Raw genomic sequence first — 16,656 nt, 5'->3', positions numbered from 1 at the left:
TAATAGGAAAAACATAGGAGATATGTTAAGGATATTTGAATAGGGAAATATATTTTGGAGAAGACCTCCAAGCACAGGAAACAAAAGCTAAAATAGACAAATGGATTTGTATCAAACTAAAAACCTTCTTCCAAGTAAAGTAGATATTTAACACATTTTGGAGAAAGCCCACAGAAGAAGAGAAAATATTTGAAAGCTGTGCATCTGGAATTGGGTTGATTCCCTGAGTATAAAAATAACTCCAAAATTCAGTAGAAAACATGCACACATAAACATACACACAACTGGATTAAAAACTGGTTAATGAATGTAGCAGACATTTTCAAAAGAAGACATACACCATGTACATGAAATTTTATCAGGATAACATACATCAAAAATGCAGTTGATATCATCTTTTGCCAGAAAGGATGGCTATATCTAAAAGATGAAATATAATCATTGCTGTCAAGAATGTGGAAAAAAAGGAACCCCTGAACCCTATTGGTGAAATTTAAATTACAATAGATGATATAGAAAACTTTACGTGGGTTTCTTAAATCTTGAACTACTATGTGATCCAACAATCCCACTAAAGAGTATAAATTGAAAGGTAATAAAATCAGTAAGTCAAAGAGAAATCTGCACTCTGTGTTCCTTGTAGCAGCATTCACAGTAACTAAGTAATGAAAACAACCCATGCCCATCACTGATGAAGGGATAAAGAATTCATGATACATATACAAGGAGTACTATTCAACCATAAAAAGAATCCAATCCTGTGAATTGCAGCAACATATAACTATAACAGCCGATCACTATATTGGGTGTGTTTAAACTAGTTTCAATATTATGCAATGCAATGTATGTCTGTATACAAACATTTCATGATGTCATTAATATGTACAATTCATTTTTTTCATTAATCAATTAAAAATAAATTTTATTTTTGTTGTCTTTTTTGTTGGTACTAGGGTTTTAACTCAGGGCCTCACACTTGCCACAGGCAGGCATAAACTTAATTTTTAAAATGTGATAACTAGATTGATCCAAGAGCAAGCTAGAAAACAAGATAAGCTTCAGATATTCTCACTGGGGAAATCTTCAAAGCTTCCCAAGCCTCTACAATTCTATCTATATCCTTAAATATTAACTTCTGAAGAGCCATGATAGATCAAAAGCACACTGTTTGAGAAAGAATACACTGCATGTCATACCACATTGGGTTTTCATCATTTATTCATTTGAAGGATGATCACTTACGGAATATAGATCTTGTTAAAACCTCAAAATTTGCTATGAGCTTTCAATCACGATCAGTGAAAATACTCAAAAATAAATTCACATTGATTGACTTTTTGTTCTTAGCTTATATTAATTGTACAAAATAATGGGTTTCATTGTTACATTTCTACAATGCATATAATGTATTTCAATCTTATCCCCCCACGAATGACCTTTAAATGATAACTTCAGAAGATGTTTTGCAGACCTGTCAATATTTACATACACAATATGAGTGGTTGACAGAAATTGTCTTCATGTTTTTCATTTTATCTTTTCTTTTTTATTCTCCTACAAAACTGGAGATCAGGAGGGCAGAATAAGTCCTGTCCAGGGCAGAGGGATGTCACCAGGGGAGGGGGAGGTACTGGGCAAAGGGAGTAGGAGGGTGAATACAGTGCAATAAAATGTGTATACACACACACATACACACACACACATACATATATATATATATAAGTGCAGAAAAGAAATTATTTTATCAAGCTTATTTTATAAATAAGGTGAGAGTAAGTGGCCTTCCAAGGACACAGAAAGAATTAATGGTATATTTAGAACTTGTCCCATGTTTATGTCTGTTCTTCCATTTTTTTACCTTGTATTATAGTAGTTGGAAACTTTTTATCCCTCACTGAGACAGAGATCCTAAAAATGGAATTTAATGCAATATTCCACAGATGATTTTATGATCCAGATTCACTCTTCTGGATTAACTTCTTTCCCTTGTAGAATAGTGAAGCCTCTGTACTCCATAATCACTTAAAAGAGAAGTGCAATTCATTCAATAGCATTAGATTGTCTATTCTAACTATGAGTTACTTGAATACAAAATGATATGCTTTCAAAATAGTTCCAAAACTTGAGGGGAGTCTGTGATTTAAATGCCCACAGACCTTAGTGATTCATATGATAAATAATGCTTCTTTTATGAAAAGATCTAAAAAATAACATAGGTGATGCTTTGACGAATTGGATGATGACTTTATCATTTTCACTACAAAGGGTCATCTCTTTGGAGGACAAAAAAACAAACACACACAAACAAAACCCCAGAACAGTGAAATGATTCGTCTTTTAAAAATTTGAGGAGAATCTTAAATGAATTAACATTCTCTGAACTGTATTTCAATTCTCTATGGGACCATGTCAGAGCCTGACCCTCTCCATGACCACCCAGATACTGTCGCTAGGTGTCCCAAGACTCCCAGAATCATGATTGTTCCTTGTTGGTAAGCCCTCAGAGTTTTTCATTTAGATTCACTTTATTTCAATAAAGTCCCTTAGCCATTCAGAATAGTTTAAAGTTTTACATGGGTCCAGAGCAGTGATTGCCAATTAATTTACAATTTGAATTTTTCAATCAAGTTAATGACATTCTTAAGAACCGTGAATGAACATCTAAATTGTGGATAGCAATTACTGTCAGGTGATCAATGCGTTGGCTTTACTGGGTTCAGTGAAAGCAACTTGACTGAATACTTAAGCCACAGGGTTATACTTTTTTCATTTTTATTGGAGTATATTCATTGCACAGAGGGGATTTCTTGTAACAATTTTGACTAGGCTTACATTTTACATTGGTTAGATCACCCCCACAATCTCCATACCCAAAAGTTCTCCCTACCCCACTTAAAGAACTTGCAAGAGGTTTCATGGTTCTATTTTGTATATATGTATATGAGGTCCATCAACCATATTCCCTCACCTTCATCTCCTCCATTCATGCTCCTCCCACCCATAAATATGCCCCACATACACTGTGTATATTTATAGTCCTGTTTTTCATTATTAATTCCAAAGACAATTTACACAGAGATTTCTTGTTGTATCCACACTTTGAGTATATTTTACATTGCTCTGTTTGGGAGTAATTTTGATTGAGTTATTAAGTTATCTACATCTCAGTTTTTAAATAATGGGGCCTAGAAGGAGTTGAAGGGGAAAGACAATAGGAGAAATGTAACTAATGTACAATATAAGCCTGATCCAAACGGTCACTGTGAATCCCTCCCACATAACACATATATCAATAAAGAATTTATAATAAAATAAATTTTAAAATTGTATAAGTGATCCTTTAGATTATGTTTAAAGATTAGTTCAGAGGGTTATAAACCTGAGTACACTCACTGTACTCAAACCATTTCTAATCTAGGGCTTTTTCTGAAAAACCTTAAGTACAAGTTATTACTCAATGATGGAATACTTTCTTTTATACTTTCTATTTTTGATCCAATTTCTTTAACAGTACATTTCTTCTTTTCACTCCTAATATCATCTAATGATCCTCACATAATATTCATGGGGAGCAGGACAGAGTAGCACACTACTGATTCCCACATAACACCCCTGGAGAACAAGGACAGGCCAGTGATTCTGGTCTACAGATCCCCCTCTTTACATCCTTACTCTTCATCTACATCATCACTCTTTTGGGGGTGTTGGGGCTGATCCTGTTAATAATTTTGGACTCTCACCTTCACACTCCTATGTACTTTTTACCTTGTAATCACTGGAGAATTTTTGTTACTCTTGAACTTCACTCAAACAGTCATGGGTGGGCACCTTATGGAAGACACTGATTTTTCTCACATGATTCTCCATTTTAGTAAAGGACGTCTCATTGTATTGCACAGGCTAAAAAAGTTTTGGAGTCATTCTTAACTCCATGTCCAGTCCATATAAAATTTTACTGCACTTACCTTTAAAATACATAAAAAATGTCTTTTTTTCCTATAATGTTACAGTAGATGCCTAAAAGAGTCTTGAATCCCTTTACCACCTAAAATAGTATACTTTCTCCTGTGAAGGAAGAGTGATTCATTAAAAATGCAAAACTAATATTGCTACTTCTTTGTCCAAATTCTTTAATTGACTTTTCATCGTATTTAGAATAAAATAGAAGTCCTTAGTATGACCTTTATATCCCACTATGTTATTGATTTTGTGAAATTCCTCCCTCTCTCTCGCTCTCTTTCTCTTGCTATCTCATTTTGGCGGCACTGAGGTTTGAACTTGACTTCATGCTAGATGAAGCAGGCACTCTTACCACTTGAACCACTCCGCCAGCCTGACTTTGTGAAATTTCTGATGTTATCTCCTACAAACCACCTTCAGCTGCTCTGCATTATAACTGGAACCTCAACCAACACAGACTTCTGGCTTTCCATGAACAGCAAAAGGGAACAGTGATAGTTACTAAGTGCACAAGCTCAGTTGCCCCAGTGTTTTGTTTGATCCCTGGCTAGTTTTGTTGCCTTTGGTAATTCTCTAATCTCCCATATCCATCAGTTTCCTTATCTGCAAATTGGTAATAATAATGGCATCCCCTGTCTAGTCCCCTGTTCAGGTTATAATAATTTCATTCAAAAGGAAAGAGAAACCTATTGCGACCATTTATCCATAGCAATTTTTAATTAACATGGGCACATTGCCCGTATCCTGTAATCTGGCAGTAGGGAATGTTCCTTTATTACAGTGCAAAATACTTTCTAGGATTTACATCATAATCTATAGTTATCTACAGATACTCTTCTATCCTTTTATATGTTTTCTGGGAAAACATAGGATTTTTGATTATTGATAGAAAAGATGTATATTTATATACATGTTAATTATATACTACACATATTACATACAGATGAATAAATCTTTGTGGCACACAATAAGCACTTTACTAATGTTAGTGATTACTAATGTTAACTAACATTACAAAACAAATTTAAGGCTGAGTCATATTACTTCATACAAAAATTATTTAATCAATACTTTATTGGGGGAAATTGGATTGTTAACATATTTTCATTTTTACATATAATACTACAATAAATCATTTGTCTGGTTATTTTGTTTGTCCCTAACTCTCAAGGTTCTATGCTATACCCTCTGCTACAAGGAACTGACCTCTGTGGATAGAATCACCCATGTCCCTGTCCCCCTTGCTTCCTGATGGGTTTGGTCAGGGAAGAGAGCACAAGAAATGAGGATTTCTAGAAGGTAACACCCACTCACTGGAAATCAATGTGAGTCAATGCCCTGTATAGCTATCCTTATCTCAACCAGCAAAAACCCTTGTCCCTTCCTGTTATTGCTTATACTCTCTCTACAATAAAATTAGAAATAAGGGCAAAATAGTTTCTGCTGGGTGTTGAGGGGGTGGGGGGGAGAGGGAGGGGGAGGAGTGGGTGGTAAGGGAGGGGGTGGGGGCAGGGGTGAGAAATGAACCAAGCCTTGTATGCACATATGAATAATAAAAGAAAAAGGAAAAAAAAGAATCTGATCATGAATATTACTCAAAATCTTTCAAGCAATTTGATAGTATTAATGTAGACTTTGTAAATACTGATTTTCACTTTGTTTTAAGTCCTGGGGATATTCATCAAAAGCATGTTTCAAAAATTATAACTTTTAAAAGGAATTAAAAGATTCATTGAGTAATAAAAATGTACCCTAAGGAAAAAATAAAGAAATGAGGATTTCAAGCAGAAAAAAACATGTAACTCTCACTGGTTTCTGACAATACTGGCCTCCTTTTCCCTTTTTAGCTCAAGAAGTGACAATGGCTTCCTGATATTGTTATTGCTTGTTTGTTCCCTAACCTAAGCCACTTTTGCTTCAGACAATTCCTTTTGTATACTTTTTAAGCTATAACCTGTTGAATGAACCATCTCTTGCTTTCCAGCTTATGGTGAATAGTCTTGTCATCACCTCTTTGTATTACTTTATGCTCATTTACTTTTATATTTCTGCCCTAAAAGAGCAATTGCTGACCTAAATGGCAAAAATGTTTTAAAAGCTTTTCGTACAGATAGGTAAACAGTATTAATATAATCTGTGATAGTTTTTAAATCTATTTGAACATCAGATGACAGAAATCAAAATTGCATAAAGATTTGCATTGACTGGAACTAAATTCTGTTGGGTTGGCCCTCTCTTATTCTAGCTTTTATAGCAGAGACAATTCCTGGTTAAAACTTTCCCTATGACCTCTTTCATCTCACTGTTTCTCAGTGAGTAGATGAGGGGGTTGAGCAGTGGGGTTCCCAATATGTACACCATTGAGATGAGCTGATCTTGCTTGGGGCGGTAGCTGGAACTAGGATGCAGGTACATGAAGGCACAGCAGCCATACTGAAGCAGCACCACAGTGAGGTGAGAGGTGCAGGTGGAGAAGGCCCTGCGGCGGCCAGCTGCTGAGTGGACCTTGAGCACTGCAGACACTATGAAGGCATAGGAAGTGGCAATGAGGAAGAAAGGCACAGCAATGGCTAGGGTGGCTGCCACCAGTACTGACTGCTCATGGATGTGGCTGTTGGCACACACAAGAGGCAGGACAGGTGGCACATCACAAAAGAAGTGTTTGATACCCCGAGCCTGGCAGAATGGCAGAGAGAAGATGAAGGCTACCAGTTGTGAAGATAGGAACAAGCCAATGGCCACAGATGCCACAACCAGGCGGACACAAAGAGTCAGGGTCATGATAAGAGGGTACTGCAAGGGCTGACAAATGGCAATGTATCGGTCATAGGCCATGGCAGCCAAGAGGAAGCAATCAGCACTGCCAAGCCCAATGAGGAAAACCATCTGAGCAGCACAGCCCAGGAGGGTGATTGTCTTCTCTGACTGTAGGGTGTTGGCCAGCATATGGGGCACCACCACAGCCGTGTAGCATATCTCTACTCCTGAGAGGCTGCCCAAGAAATAGTACATGGGCGTGTGTAGACGAGCGTCTGTCTGGATGGACTTCACAATGAGGAGATTCCCAGTAATGATAAACACATAAACCAGGCTGATTCCAACAAAGGACAGTATACACAGCTCTGGGTTGGAGGGATAGGCCAGGAACACAAACTCCATCAAGAGTGAGCTATTCTCCCAGCTCATTGAGCTACCAGCTGTTCTCTTTTGAGAGTGACAAGCACAATAGGAACAATCAGACTGGTAATGAGTTATTGTCTTACAATTCTGGTCACATATTTACACTCTGGCTATGAATCTTATTTTGCTAATCAAGGCTGGAATTAGAAACAAGAAGGATCAGGATTAGTTTGTTTCTTTGTTTCTTGTTGACTTTTTTATTGCAAAATTTGAAGTCTGGTCAAAGACTTATTGTTGTGCTGGGTGGGGGTACATTGTGGCATTTACAAAAATTCTTACAATATATCAAATATATCGTTCTTGAATTCATATCCTCCACAATTCTCCTTTATCCTCTCTTTCCCCACTCCTGGAATAGTTTCAACAAGTCATATTTTTCTATCTGGATACATGTGTACAAAGTATTTGTACCGTATTCACCCTCCTACACCCATGTCCCCATATTCCCCCCCCTCCCATTGGTACCAAACCCCCCAGACAGGACCTGTTCTACCCTCCTGTTCTTTGATTCTGTAAAAGAAAAAAAATGACATTTTTGTTTGTTTAAGATAGCTATACAGGGAATTTCCTTGATTTTCATGAAGTGTTTCCACGTAAATTTCTAAACCTCAATTTTTTATTGCCAAAAGTAGGACCAAGTAACATGAGAGCAAAGCAAAAGTGGCAGAGGAAATGACCAAAATGAAGGAATTATCTTCATAAGAAGTGGAATGAAAATTAAATTATCTCAGTAGATTCACAAGAAATCATCAAGGAGATCTTAGGGCTCAGAGTCATTTAGGTGAAGGAGGGAAGGCATTTACTTAGTATTTATTTATTTCACTTACTCATTTATGTATTGCAATGTATCCTGAGGTGTTAAGTGTGGAATGTGGATGTAACACCTAAGTACTCATGATGTGATGAAAAATAAAGGAAATAGAAAATAAAGCCAATGGGGCAAAGGGCTTACATAGGCCTGAGCTTGACAGTGCCAGGAAAAAGCCACAGAAACAAAGCATTTCTTTCTCTTTGTTTCTCTAACCTTACCCAATCAGGGGAGGCATAGGAATAGAAGGAAAAGGTGATTGATCATAGATTTCCTCCTGGCTGGTGGAAGTATGAGAAAATATGTTCAAAAGTTGCTGGAGATTCAAAAGTACTTTCTGTGTGCTTGGGCATGAATGTGAAATACCATACACTCAATTTCTTCATATTTCCCTTCCCTTGTAGAGGCCTAATATGAAACCTGATTGTTAGGGTGGGGGCATATAGGGTCCATGAAAACGTTTTAATGAACATAATACCCAAAGGCATTCATTCCATTTCTTTTCTCATGCTAACTCATATTTAGGAAGGCAGATAAAAGGTAGCATTAATATTTACTTCAACTTGCCAAATCTTAACATTTCTTGTTATTCAAAATGATCTTTGAAGAGAAATCTAGAAATACCACTTCCATTAAAAGTCTAGTAAAAATAATTCATATAAATCTATCTCAGTGTCATTAGAGGCTGTCACAAATGTTACAAGTATCTAGTGTTTTCCCTGTAGCTAACAAGTGCTCTCTCCGCTTTATTTTCCTTTTCTGAACTTTAAAAATGTCTGATATAATTTCTAATGATATCAAAAATATTGCATATTTTACTGTAAACATGGAGGAAAGTTCACAGTAAAATGTGGACCTGGAATATTAATGTGAAATTATCTTTAGCATAAAATGATGTGATTTAAAAAATTCCATCTCTTGACTCTTATGCCAGGCAATATATGATTTCTCTGAGTCTCATTTACTTTATTTGAAAATGCCAAAATAGTTATAGTTATTTCAAAGAGTTACTGTGAATTTAATGTAAGATACATACAACAATGATTAACCCATAGTGACAACAATCTAATAAAAGATAATCCTCATTATTATTTGTAAGCTCAAGGGCAACTCTCCTGCCTTTTATCTTTCCATAGCACTAAGCCAAATTCTGTATAAACTTTAAACCCTCAATAATTACATGTTGCATGGGTAAATGCAGTCTGAGAAACATAAGCTATTTTCCATTTCTACTTTTTAATATTACTTCAAAAAATTACTTATTTAGGAGCTTTTATGGAAACAGCTTACATCTAACATTTGAGCTTCTCCGTGGAAAAAATTCTACTACTTAAGAACACAGCATTTTGATGCCTACAACAAACAGACATTTATAGACTACAGGCCAGTATACCACTTGAATGATAAAAAATGGCCTTACATTCCATGCCATAATGATAACTTCTGAGCACTTTATTAAGTTACATCAAGCTCTATAATCTTGATGGTGCTCTCTAGTGTCTATAATAAAATATTTTCATGGGCAGTACCATGGATCATGAATTCTTAGAGCTAGAATGGACCTCAGAATTTGCCTTGCTTAGTTCCCCATTTGATGCTTGAGTTTTCAAGACAGTATCTAGCTATCAGGACACCTTCAATGCACAAGGAACCCCAATACTTCCTGACTTGCTTGATTTAGAGTTGGAAGACATGATTCCATAAAAGTTTTTTCCTATGACCAGATAAACCTGCCTTTGTGAGACTTCTACATAGTCACTCTGTTCTGTGACCATTTCTAAATGAAACATTTCAGACATTGAAGACTCATCCTGCAGGCCAAAGTTTTCTGTCCAATTTGTGCTATTTCTCACATGAGATGGTTTCATTTGTGTCATAATTTGAACTCCGGAAATGCTCTTGTTTAAATATATTCCTAAAAAGTATGCCAAGTGGGACAGATCACAGGGGTGGTTACATTAAAAGTCTTAGACAGAGAATGAAAATTAAATCAGCATATCATCAGCTCACTATTTCAAGTTGTTAATAAATATGATGCATAGGGTAGAAGATGTGGGTGCTTCAGCATCACCCCCCAAACTCTCCTCCAGGTCTCATTGCCCAGATCCCAGGTCCAGCTAGCAAGAATGGCGTGAGATTTTACCTGTTATTCAGGAAATCCAGATAGTTTAGGCCAGAACCATGCTGTAAGTGTCTAGTAAGTATTAGGTAAAAAAGAGGGGTAATGGATCTGGCATTAAGCAGACCTGAGCTACAATCTTAGACTATCAGTAGCATAATACCTCAGGCAGATCATCTCACATAAACTTGTCTCCTCATGTTTAAGAGATGTAAATAGTGACATTTACCAAGTGGGGCTGTGGTGCGATTAAATGCAATAAAGTTTTTAGAACACTTGCTTTGATGTATGAAACCTATTAAGTTGCATAATAAATGGTCCCTTCCCACCTTTCTTTGAATCTACATGGCTATAATATTAATAACTTCTGCTTCACCATGAAAAGTTATATGAAGCACCATGTGAGGTTGGATATCTATTAACCCTCAAACTTATCAAATTTACATTATGTAATCCCTCAATATTTCTCTGATTTAGATTAGTTATTTATACTTTAGTCAGAATATTTGGGCTTCCAAGTGAATTCAGGACACTGCAATTCACAGGCTGAACTAGTTCTGAAATCCTGGAGTTTTTATTGTAAAGCCGCCACTCACTTTTCTAGCAGCATCAGCAGGCTGCAAATCAGGAATGCTGCAAATCCAGGAGGCAGAAAAAAATGACTTTATCTTATCTTCAATGTGAAAAAAGGGAGGAATATACTAAGCGGGCCTCCTTAGTGATATGCATAAAAGAGAGAACCTCAAATGTGATGACTGACTGCTCTGCTGAATCAAGAAGGGAGGAGAACTCTTTTGGGGACACTCCCCAGTGGATCTGAGCCTTTATGTGCCAACTTAATCAAAAGTCTTGGAAAGGCTGAGTTGCTTTGTCATGTAGGGCCTTGTCTCACAAGTTCCATCTCCCAGAAGAAAGTAATTTAGTGATTAACAATCTCCTCCCTGGTTACCAGATAATTAGTCCAAGCTAAAACTGTCTCTCCACTTGGGACCTTCTGTCACTTGGACATTCAGCAGTGGGCATGTCAATGTAAAGACCAATATGAAATTCTTTAATAACATTCTTAGTGCCTGAAATAATTTCTTGAGAATATGAAGTTCTCTAATCAAGGTCATTTGAGCCTTCTCTTTCAAATATATTTTGTACAGTAGATTGTCACAGATAGGTTTATCTCTAGTCCCAAATTTTTATTGCCCTGGAGAAGCAAGACCATATTTTATACTTTGCCTCTCTTCCATGTGGCCTAGCAAAGCATTATATTATTATTATTGCCTCAAATAATTCACCTTTTGCATGGCATCTTTCCTAACTATCTTTTAGTAGAGACACTTCCATAGGTTTTAGTAAATTAACTAAATTCATTGGAAAAAATGTTGGCTGTTCATGTGTGTATAAATGCTTGTATGAAATAGTCATTATGGCACATGCCTATAATCCCAGCACTTGAGGCAGAGGTAGGAAAATTGAGAGTTCAAACCCAGTATGAGCTACACAGTAAGGCTTTGTCTCAAAAAAAAGCATTGTATGTCTGTGTAAGAATATATGTACCAAGTGTCCCATTTGTTCAGTGGTAATTCCTAGACCAAAACTGATTACTGCAGTTTTTTGATGTGTGTGTGTGTGTGTGTGTGTGTGTGTGTGTGTGTGTAAGAAAGCTACATCATAGAAGCAAGCAGGGTCCCACTAGCTGAGATGTTCAGAGGCTTCTGAAACTGCCTTCAGTACCAATAAAAGCAATTGTGCTATTGATATACTATTTATAGATTATATCATATAATTCTCATATGAACTCTGCAAAGTGAATTATTCTTACTTTACAGGTAAAATTTAAAATACCTCTAGAATTTGAACAATTTGTCCAAAAATAGATGCAGCAAGTGGCTGGCATGAATTGTGCTTTGTCCTAGAGCATATTCTCCTTCCTCTGCATCAAGCTTCATCCTGTCACAACGCCCTCAGCTAATTTTTCAGTAGAGATAAAATCTTGTACATATTGCAAAGATGAACCACAATATAGCTTACAAAACTGAAAAGCTTTTACCCCTCATAACTTCTAGCTTCTTCCCACTCTTCTCTCCAATTAACTTGCCTTTCTCACAGTTCCTTCTTCCCCCCATACTTCATCCCACCATCAGCTTCTGCTGTTGATTCTGATTGGAGTGTCCTTTACCTTTTCCTTTATCTAAGTGGCTCCTACTTCTCTTTTGTCCAATTTCATTGCAACGTCCTCAAGGAAGACTTCTCTGACATTGATCTTGTTAGGGTCAAATGCAGTTTTTGGAATATTCCTCTTTTTTGTTGTTTTACTGGGCGAACATTGCGAGTTACAAAATTTCTTATAATATATCAAATATATCATAGTTGAATTCACCCCCTCCATCATTCTCCTTTATTTTTCCTTCCCCCATTCCTGGAATAGTTTCAACAGGTCTCATTTTTCCATTTACATACAGGTGTACACAGTATTTGAACAATATTCATGCTCCTACATCTTTTTCCCACATCCTCCTCATTCCCACTGGTACCATCCCCCCAGGCAGGACCTGTTCTGCCTTCCTGTTCTCCAATTTTGTAAAAGAAATGACACTTTTGTTTGTTTAATATAGCTATATAGGGAGTTTTCTTATGACACTTCCATGTATATATATAATCTTCCTCTTAAAATCTCACATTTTGTTTCATTTATTGCAACCATAACAGCTACAATTTTACATGTATTTTGTGATATTTGAATAACTTATTTTCCTTGATGGTGTACAAGTTCAATGAGGGTAATGACCACATCTTCATTCACATAATTTTCATGAATATTGCATATGTGAGAAAATGCTAGGCTGGGATTTTGTAATTTAGATACTGTTAGCATTTGACCAGGGTAATATTTGTTCACTACAGGATGTTTTCACAGCATCCTGGATTCCACTTTCTGGATGACATTAGTGTCTATCCTCTGGTTGTGATAATCAAGAATATCACCAGATATTTCTAAATGTTCTTCTGAGATAAAACTTGTACTCAGCTGAGAACCATTGGTATAGACATGTAGAAGATGCTCAAAACTATTTGTTCAATAGCTGAATAAATTGCTTAAGATTCAGTTCTGAAACTCTAGAGCAATGGATCTTTCAACTCAGGATAAAGATAAGGAGATAGGTAGATAAACACACAATTTTAGCTAGGCCCAGTCAGCTATAATTCTGTGTGATTTCAAGTGTTTCCATCCATCCTTGGTGGCCTGATACATTTTCCTCACTTTTGTAGGAACACTTCAATTAAATGAATTAAGAATGGTTATCTTAAATTGAATCATCTTTTTCCCAATCAGTTCTAATTAAATACCAAATTTTTTTATAATCAAATTTCTATTAGAAATCATATAGATTAACTCCATTTATGTGGAAATTTTCTTCAGGAGTGCATTGTGTCATCCTTGCTTGAAAGAATGAGGGGGAAAATGAATGGTAACAGAATTCATGCTATGAGAGAAGATAAAACTGTGGGTGTGGTGGTTAGGGCAGAAATTTTATGGCTATGAAAATATATAGTATACTACCTATCACTCTGTATATGTTACACATATTTATGTACATATATATTCGTACTATATATAAATATATAGGATACATTTACTTTCTTGAGTGATTTCTTTCAGTGTGGTCTGATATTTCTATTAGTAAACTGTGACATTCTATGGCAATATGGTGCTAAATCTTGCCATTCTCCTTCCTGGCTTTGAATGTCTAAAACATTTATTATGGGACAGGAAGTAATATAGCAAGATTGCAAATGTAACTCATCAGAGAGAGGTGGGAGGAGAATGCCATTATCAAGTAAGTATGTGTGAAACACTAACATACTTAATGACTTTATATTCTATATGATAAAACATATTCCTCTATTAGTAAGAGGGTAGTTCTGAAAATTTTTGTTTGGTAGACATGTATGTTAATTTGTTAATTTGCTAGGGCTGTGATAATAATATAAACTGGGTGACTTAAGTAATAAAAATTAATTCTATCCAACTCTGGAAGGCAGAAATCTGAAATTAAAGTATCAACATGACTGGTTTCTTCTGAGGCCTCTTCCCCTGACATAGAGATAGCTGTCTTCCCCCTGTGTTGGTGCTTTGCACATGTCTGTCTTAATCTCCTTTTTTTCAAAGGATATTAGCCCTACTGGATTAAAGTTTACCCTCAAGATTTCATTTTAGCTAACAAACCTCTTCAGTGATTTTGTCTCCAGCGACAGTCATATTCTGAGATACTGGAGGGTTAGACTTCCATAAGCAAAATTTTGAGGATGGGCCCAATGTAACTCATAATCATATGCATATGGTAAAATGGATAATATATGTCCAGGGAAATATAGATAAATGTTCTAAATAAATATAAAATATGTTTCTCCTCAGGCTTTGCTCCATTAGCTCATTCATCTGTCTATAAGTAACTATCTTTCATGCAATACACGGATGCAGAGGAGCACAAATTACCACATGCACTTACACATATCTGTGCATGCAAAATACCAGATTATAGTGAAAAAAAAGGATAAGGCTTTGGGATAGCCTTGGTCTAGAGTTGCTTCCAGGTTTACACAGGTGCAGCCTGTAGGGATGTGCTATTGGAGTCATTGCCCCAAATCTCACAAATGCCCACAATACCAGTCATTATTTTCCCGAGGAGAAACACTTCAAGAAGTAGATAATGAAAAGTGAGGTAGTCAACCAAGAATCTCTTTCTACCCTTCTCCATTCTATAAAGTAACTATTCAGAAATACTATAGAGGTAGGCCAAGTTTTTCTTGGAGAAATTAGTTGCTACATTTTCTATTATTTCCCCCTGATTTACATGAAGTAGATCTAATTAAACCCACAGGGAATGTGTGTAAAAAAATGAGTCAACTAGGGTACTATTCTTTAAGAAAGCTGATATTTTGATACCAAAGTTGAAAATAAAACATTGAAAAGTTGTGAAATGTGAGTGGGGTTAACAATGATCAGTGCAGAACCACCTTTTTATGGAGTTCCTGAAAATGCCATCATCTCAGAAATTTTCATGTCTTCATTTATAGAAGCACAAAACAAAACTTGGGATTTCACAGAGAGAGGTTTTCTGGGAAGATCACTGGGGATGGGACCTAAACAGCTGAAATTTAAGGATTACCAACAACTTTACAGGAACATCAGTAAAAATAGAGGGTCTGGAAAGAGATGTTTTGATTTGCTAATGTTTGATGAGTAAACTGATTTAGGTAGAATTTAGAGTCAATGAATATTTGCTTCACATGGATATTTCTGACCTCTTTGCAAAGGATCAGATAGGATAGTATTGGCAATGAAACCTTGGGAGCAGGAATTTCCTCAAACACTATCAATGAGTCTGATGCAGGAAGTCAGCCAACAGCCCTGCCAGATATAGTGCTGTAGAGATGGTCCAAATCCCTGTCCTTATTGTAAAAATTCAATGCTCAAAGCAGATAATACAATGATTACTATAGAATCCCAGACATGTACACATATGAATTCCATGCATATATGGCACACAAGCAAATTAATACAAAATATCATTTATGTTAATAAAGAATTGCATTATTGAAATGAACCCCATAGTACACCCACATAACTTATGATTATTAATTTGGTCCACTGTAAAATTTTCTGTTGGTATTTTTGGGCAATCTGTGAGGCCAAAACTCTTGACTATTTCCACTTCTCTCAAAAAATAGATCTTTATCTAAATGTCATGCATATATCATTTATAAGTAGATCATCTGTATCTATGGCTAAATGTATCTTTATACCTATGGAGGGAATCCATGTATATGTGTGTGTGCACACATGTTTATATGTATGGCTGGAGAGAATATTTAGCAAATAACTTTATTGTGAAAAATATCTAACTAGAAAGTGTTGAATTAAAACCCTAGTGAAGGTTCTGCTATGATTAAGTTACTTTGTACTTATTACAAACAGGGTGAATTCAAGTACATTTGATACATCGCAAGAACTTTTGAAATGCCACAATGTATCCCCACCCAGCACAACAAGAAAAAAATACAGACAACAGAGGACAAATATCTATACTACAAGATTTGATAGGAACTTCCAGTTGTTCATTATTAGCTGCATTGAAGCATGATACTGTAAGGAGCAGATTCCAAGAGAGTATTACATGTAAGAAACATTGGGACAAAAATCTGAGACAGAGAAAGGGGAGGAAGTCAGAAGAGGAGCTTTTGGACTGCAATATGATTCTGTCGCTTATGGAGGAGGAGGTTTAGGAGAGAGTTGTGTAGGCAGAATTTTAGAGGACAGCATAGTTCTGAAAGGCTTGCAACAGGGCTGGTGGGGTTTCCTCAGTTAAAGTCTCCAGGCAGAAGAGTTCGGCATCTTTCAGGGATGGTTTTGCATTCACATCTTTAACACATTCAATCATTGGTTGAGAGCAGCCTCTGGATAGACTGCAACACAGACAGTGGTAGATTCAGTTCAACAACTGGGAAATCAATTATGCCTCCTGCATCATCAGTTCTGATTTTAGTGGCATATTTTCATGGCCTTCTCATTGATGAGTAGTTATTATGAAGAAAA

General features: G+C 36.2%; 1 protein-coding gene across 1 annotated transcript; it reads right to left on the bottom strand.

Annotated features, from left to right (window-relative positions):
- Positions 1 to 6,201: 6,201 nt before the first annotated feature.
- Positions 6,202 to 7,146, bottom strand: LOC109679117 (olfactory receptor 10W1-like). Its single transcript, XM_020154444.2, has one exon. The coding sequence runs from the start codon at positions 7,144 to 7,146 to the stop codon at positions 6,202 to 6,204; it is 945 nt and encodes a 314-aa protein (XP_020010033.2).
- Between the last annotated feature and the right edge of the window lie 9,510 nt (positions 7,147 to 16,656).

The sequence above is a fragment of the Castor canadensis genome, chromosome 1 (genome assembly GCF_047511655.1).
Source record: "Castor canadensis chromosome 1, mCasCan1.hap1v2, whole genome shotgun sequence".
In the NCBI taxonomy this organism is placed as follows: domain Eukaryota; kingdom Metazoa; phylum Chordata; class Mammalia; order Rodentia; family Castoridae; genus Castor; species Castor canadensis.
This window is presented reverse-complemented; position numbering and strand designations above follow the sequence as displayed.

What these genes read in the sequence shown, in the direction of transcription:
- LOC109679117 (XM_020154444.2), bottom strand. Translation starts at nt 7,146, where the DNA reads ATGAGCTGGGAGAATAGCTCACTCTTGATGGAGTTTGTGTTCCTGGCC.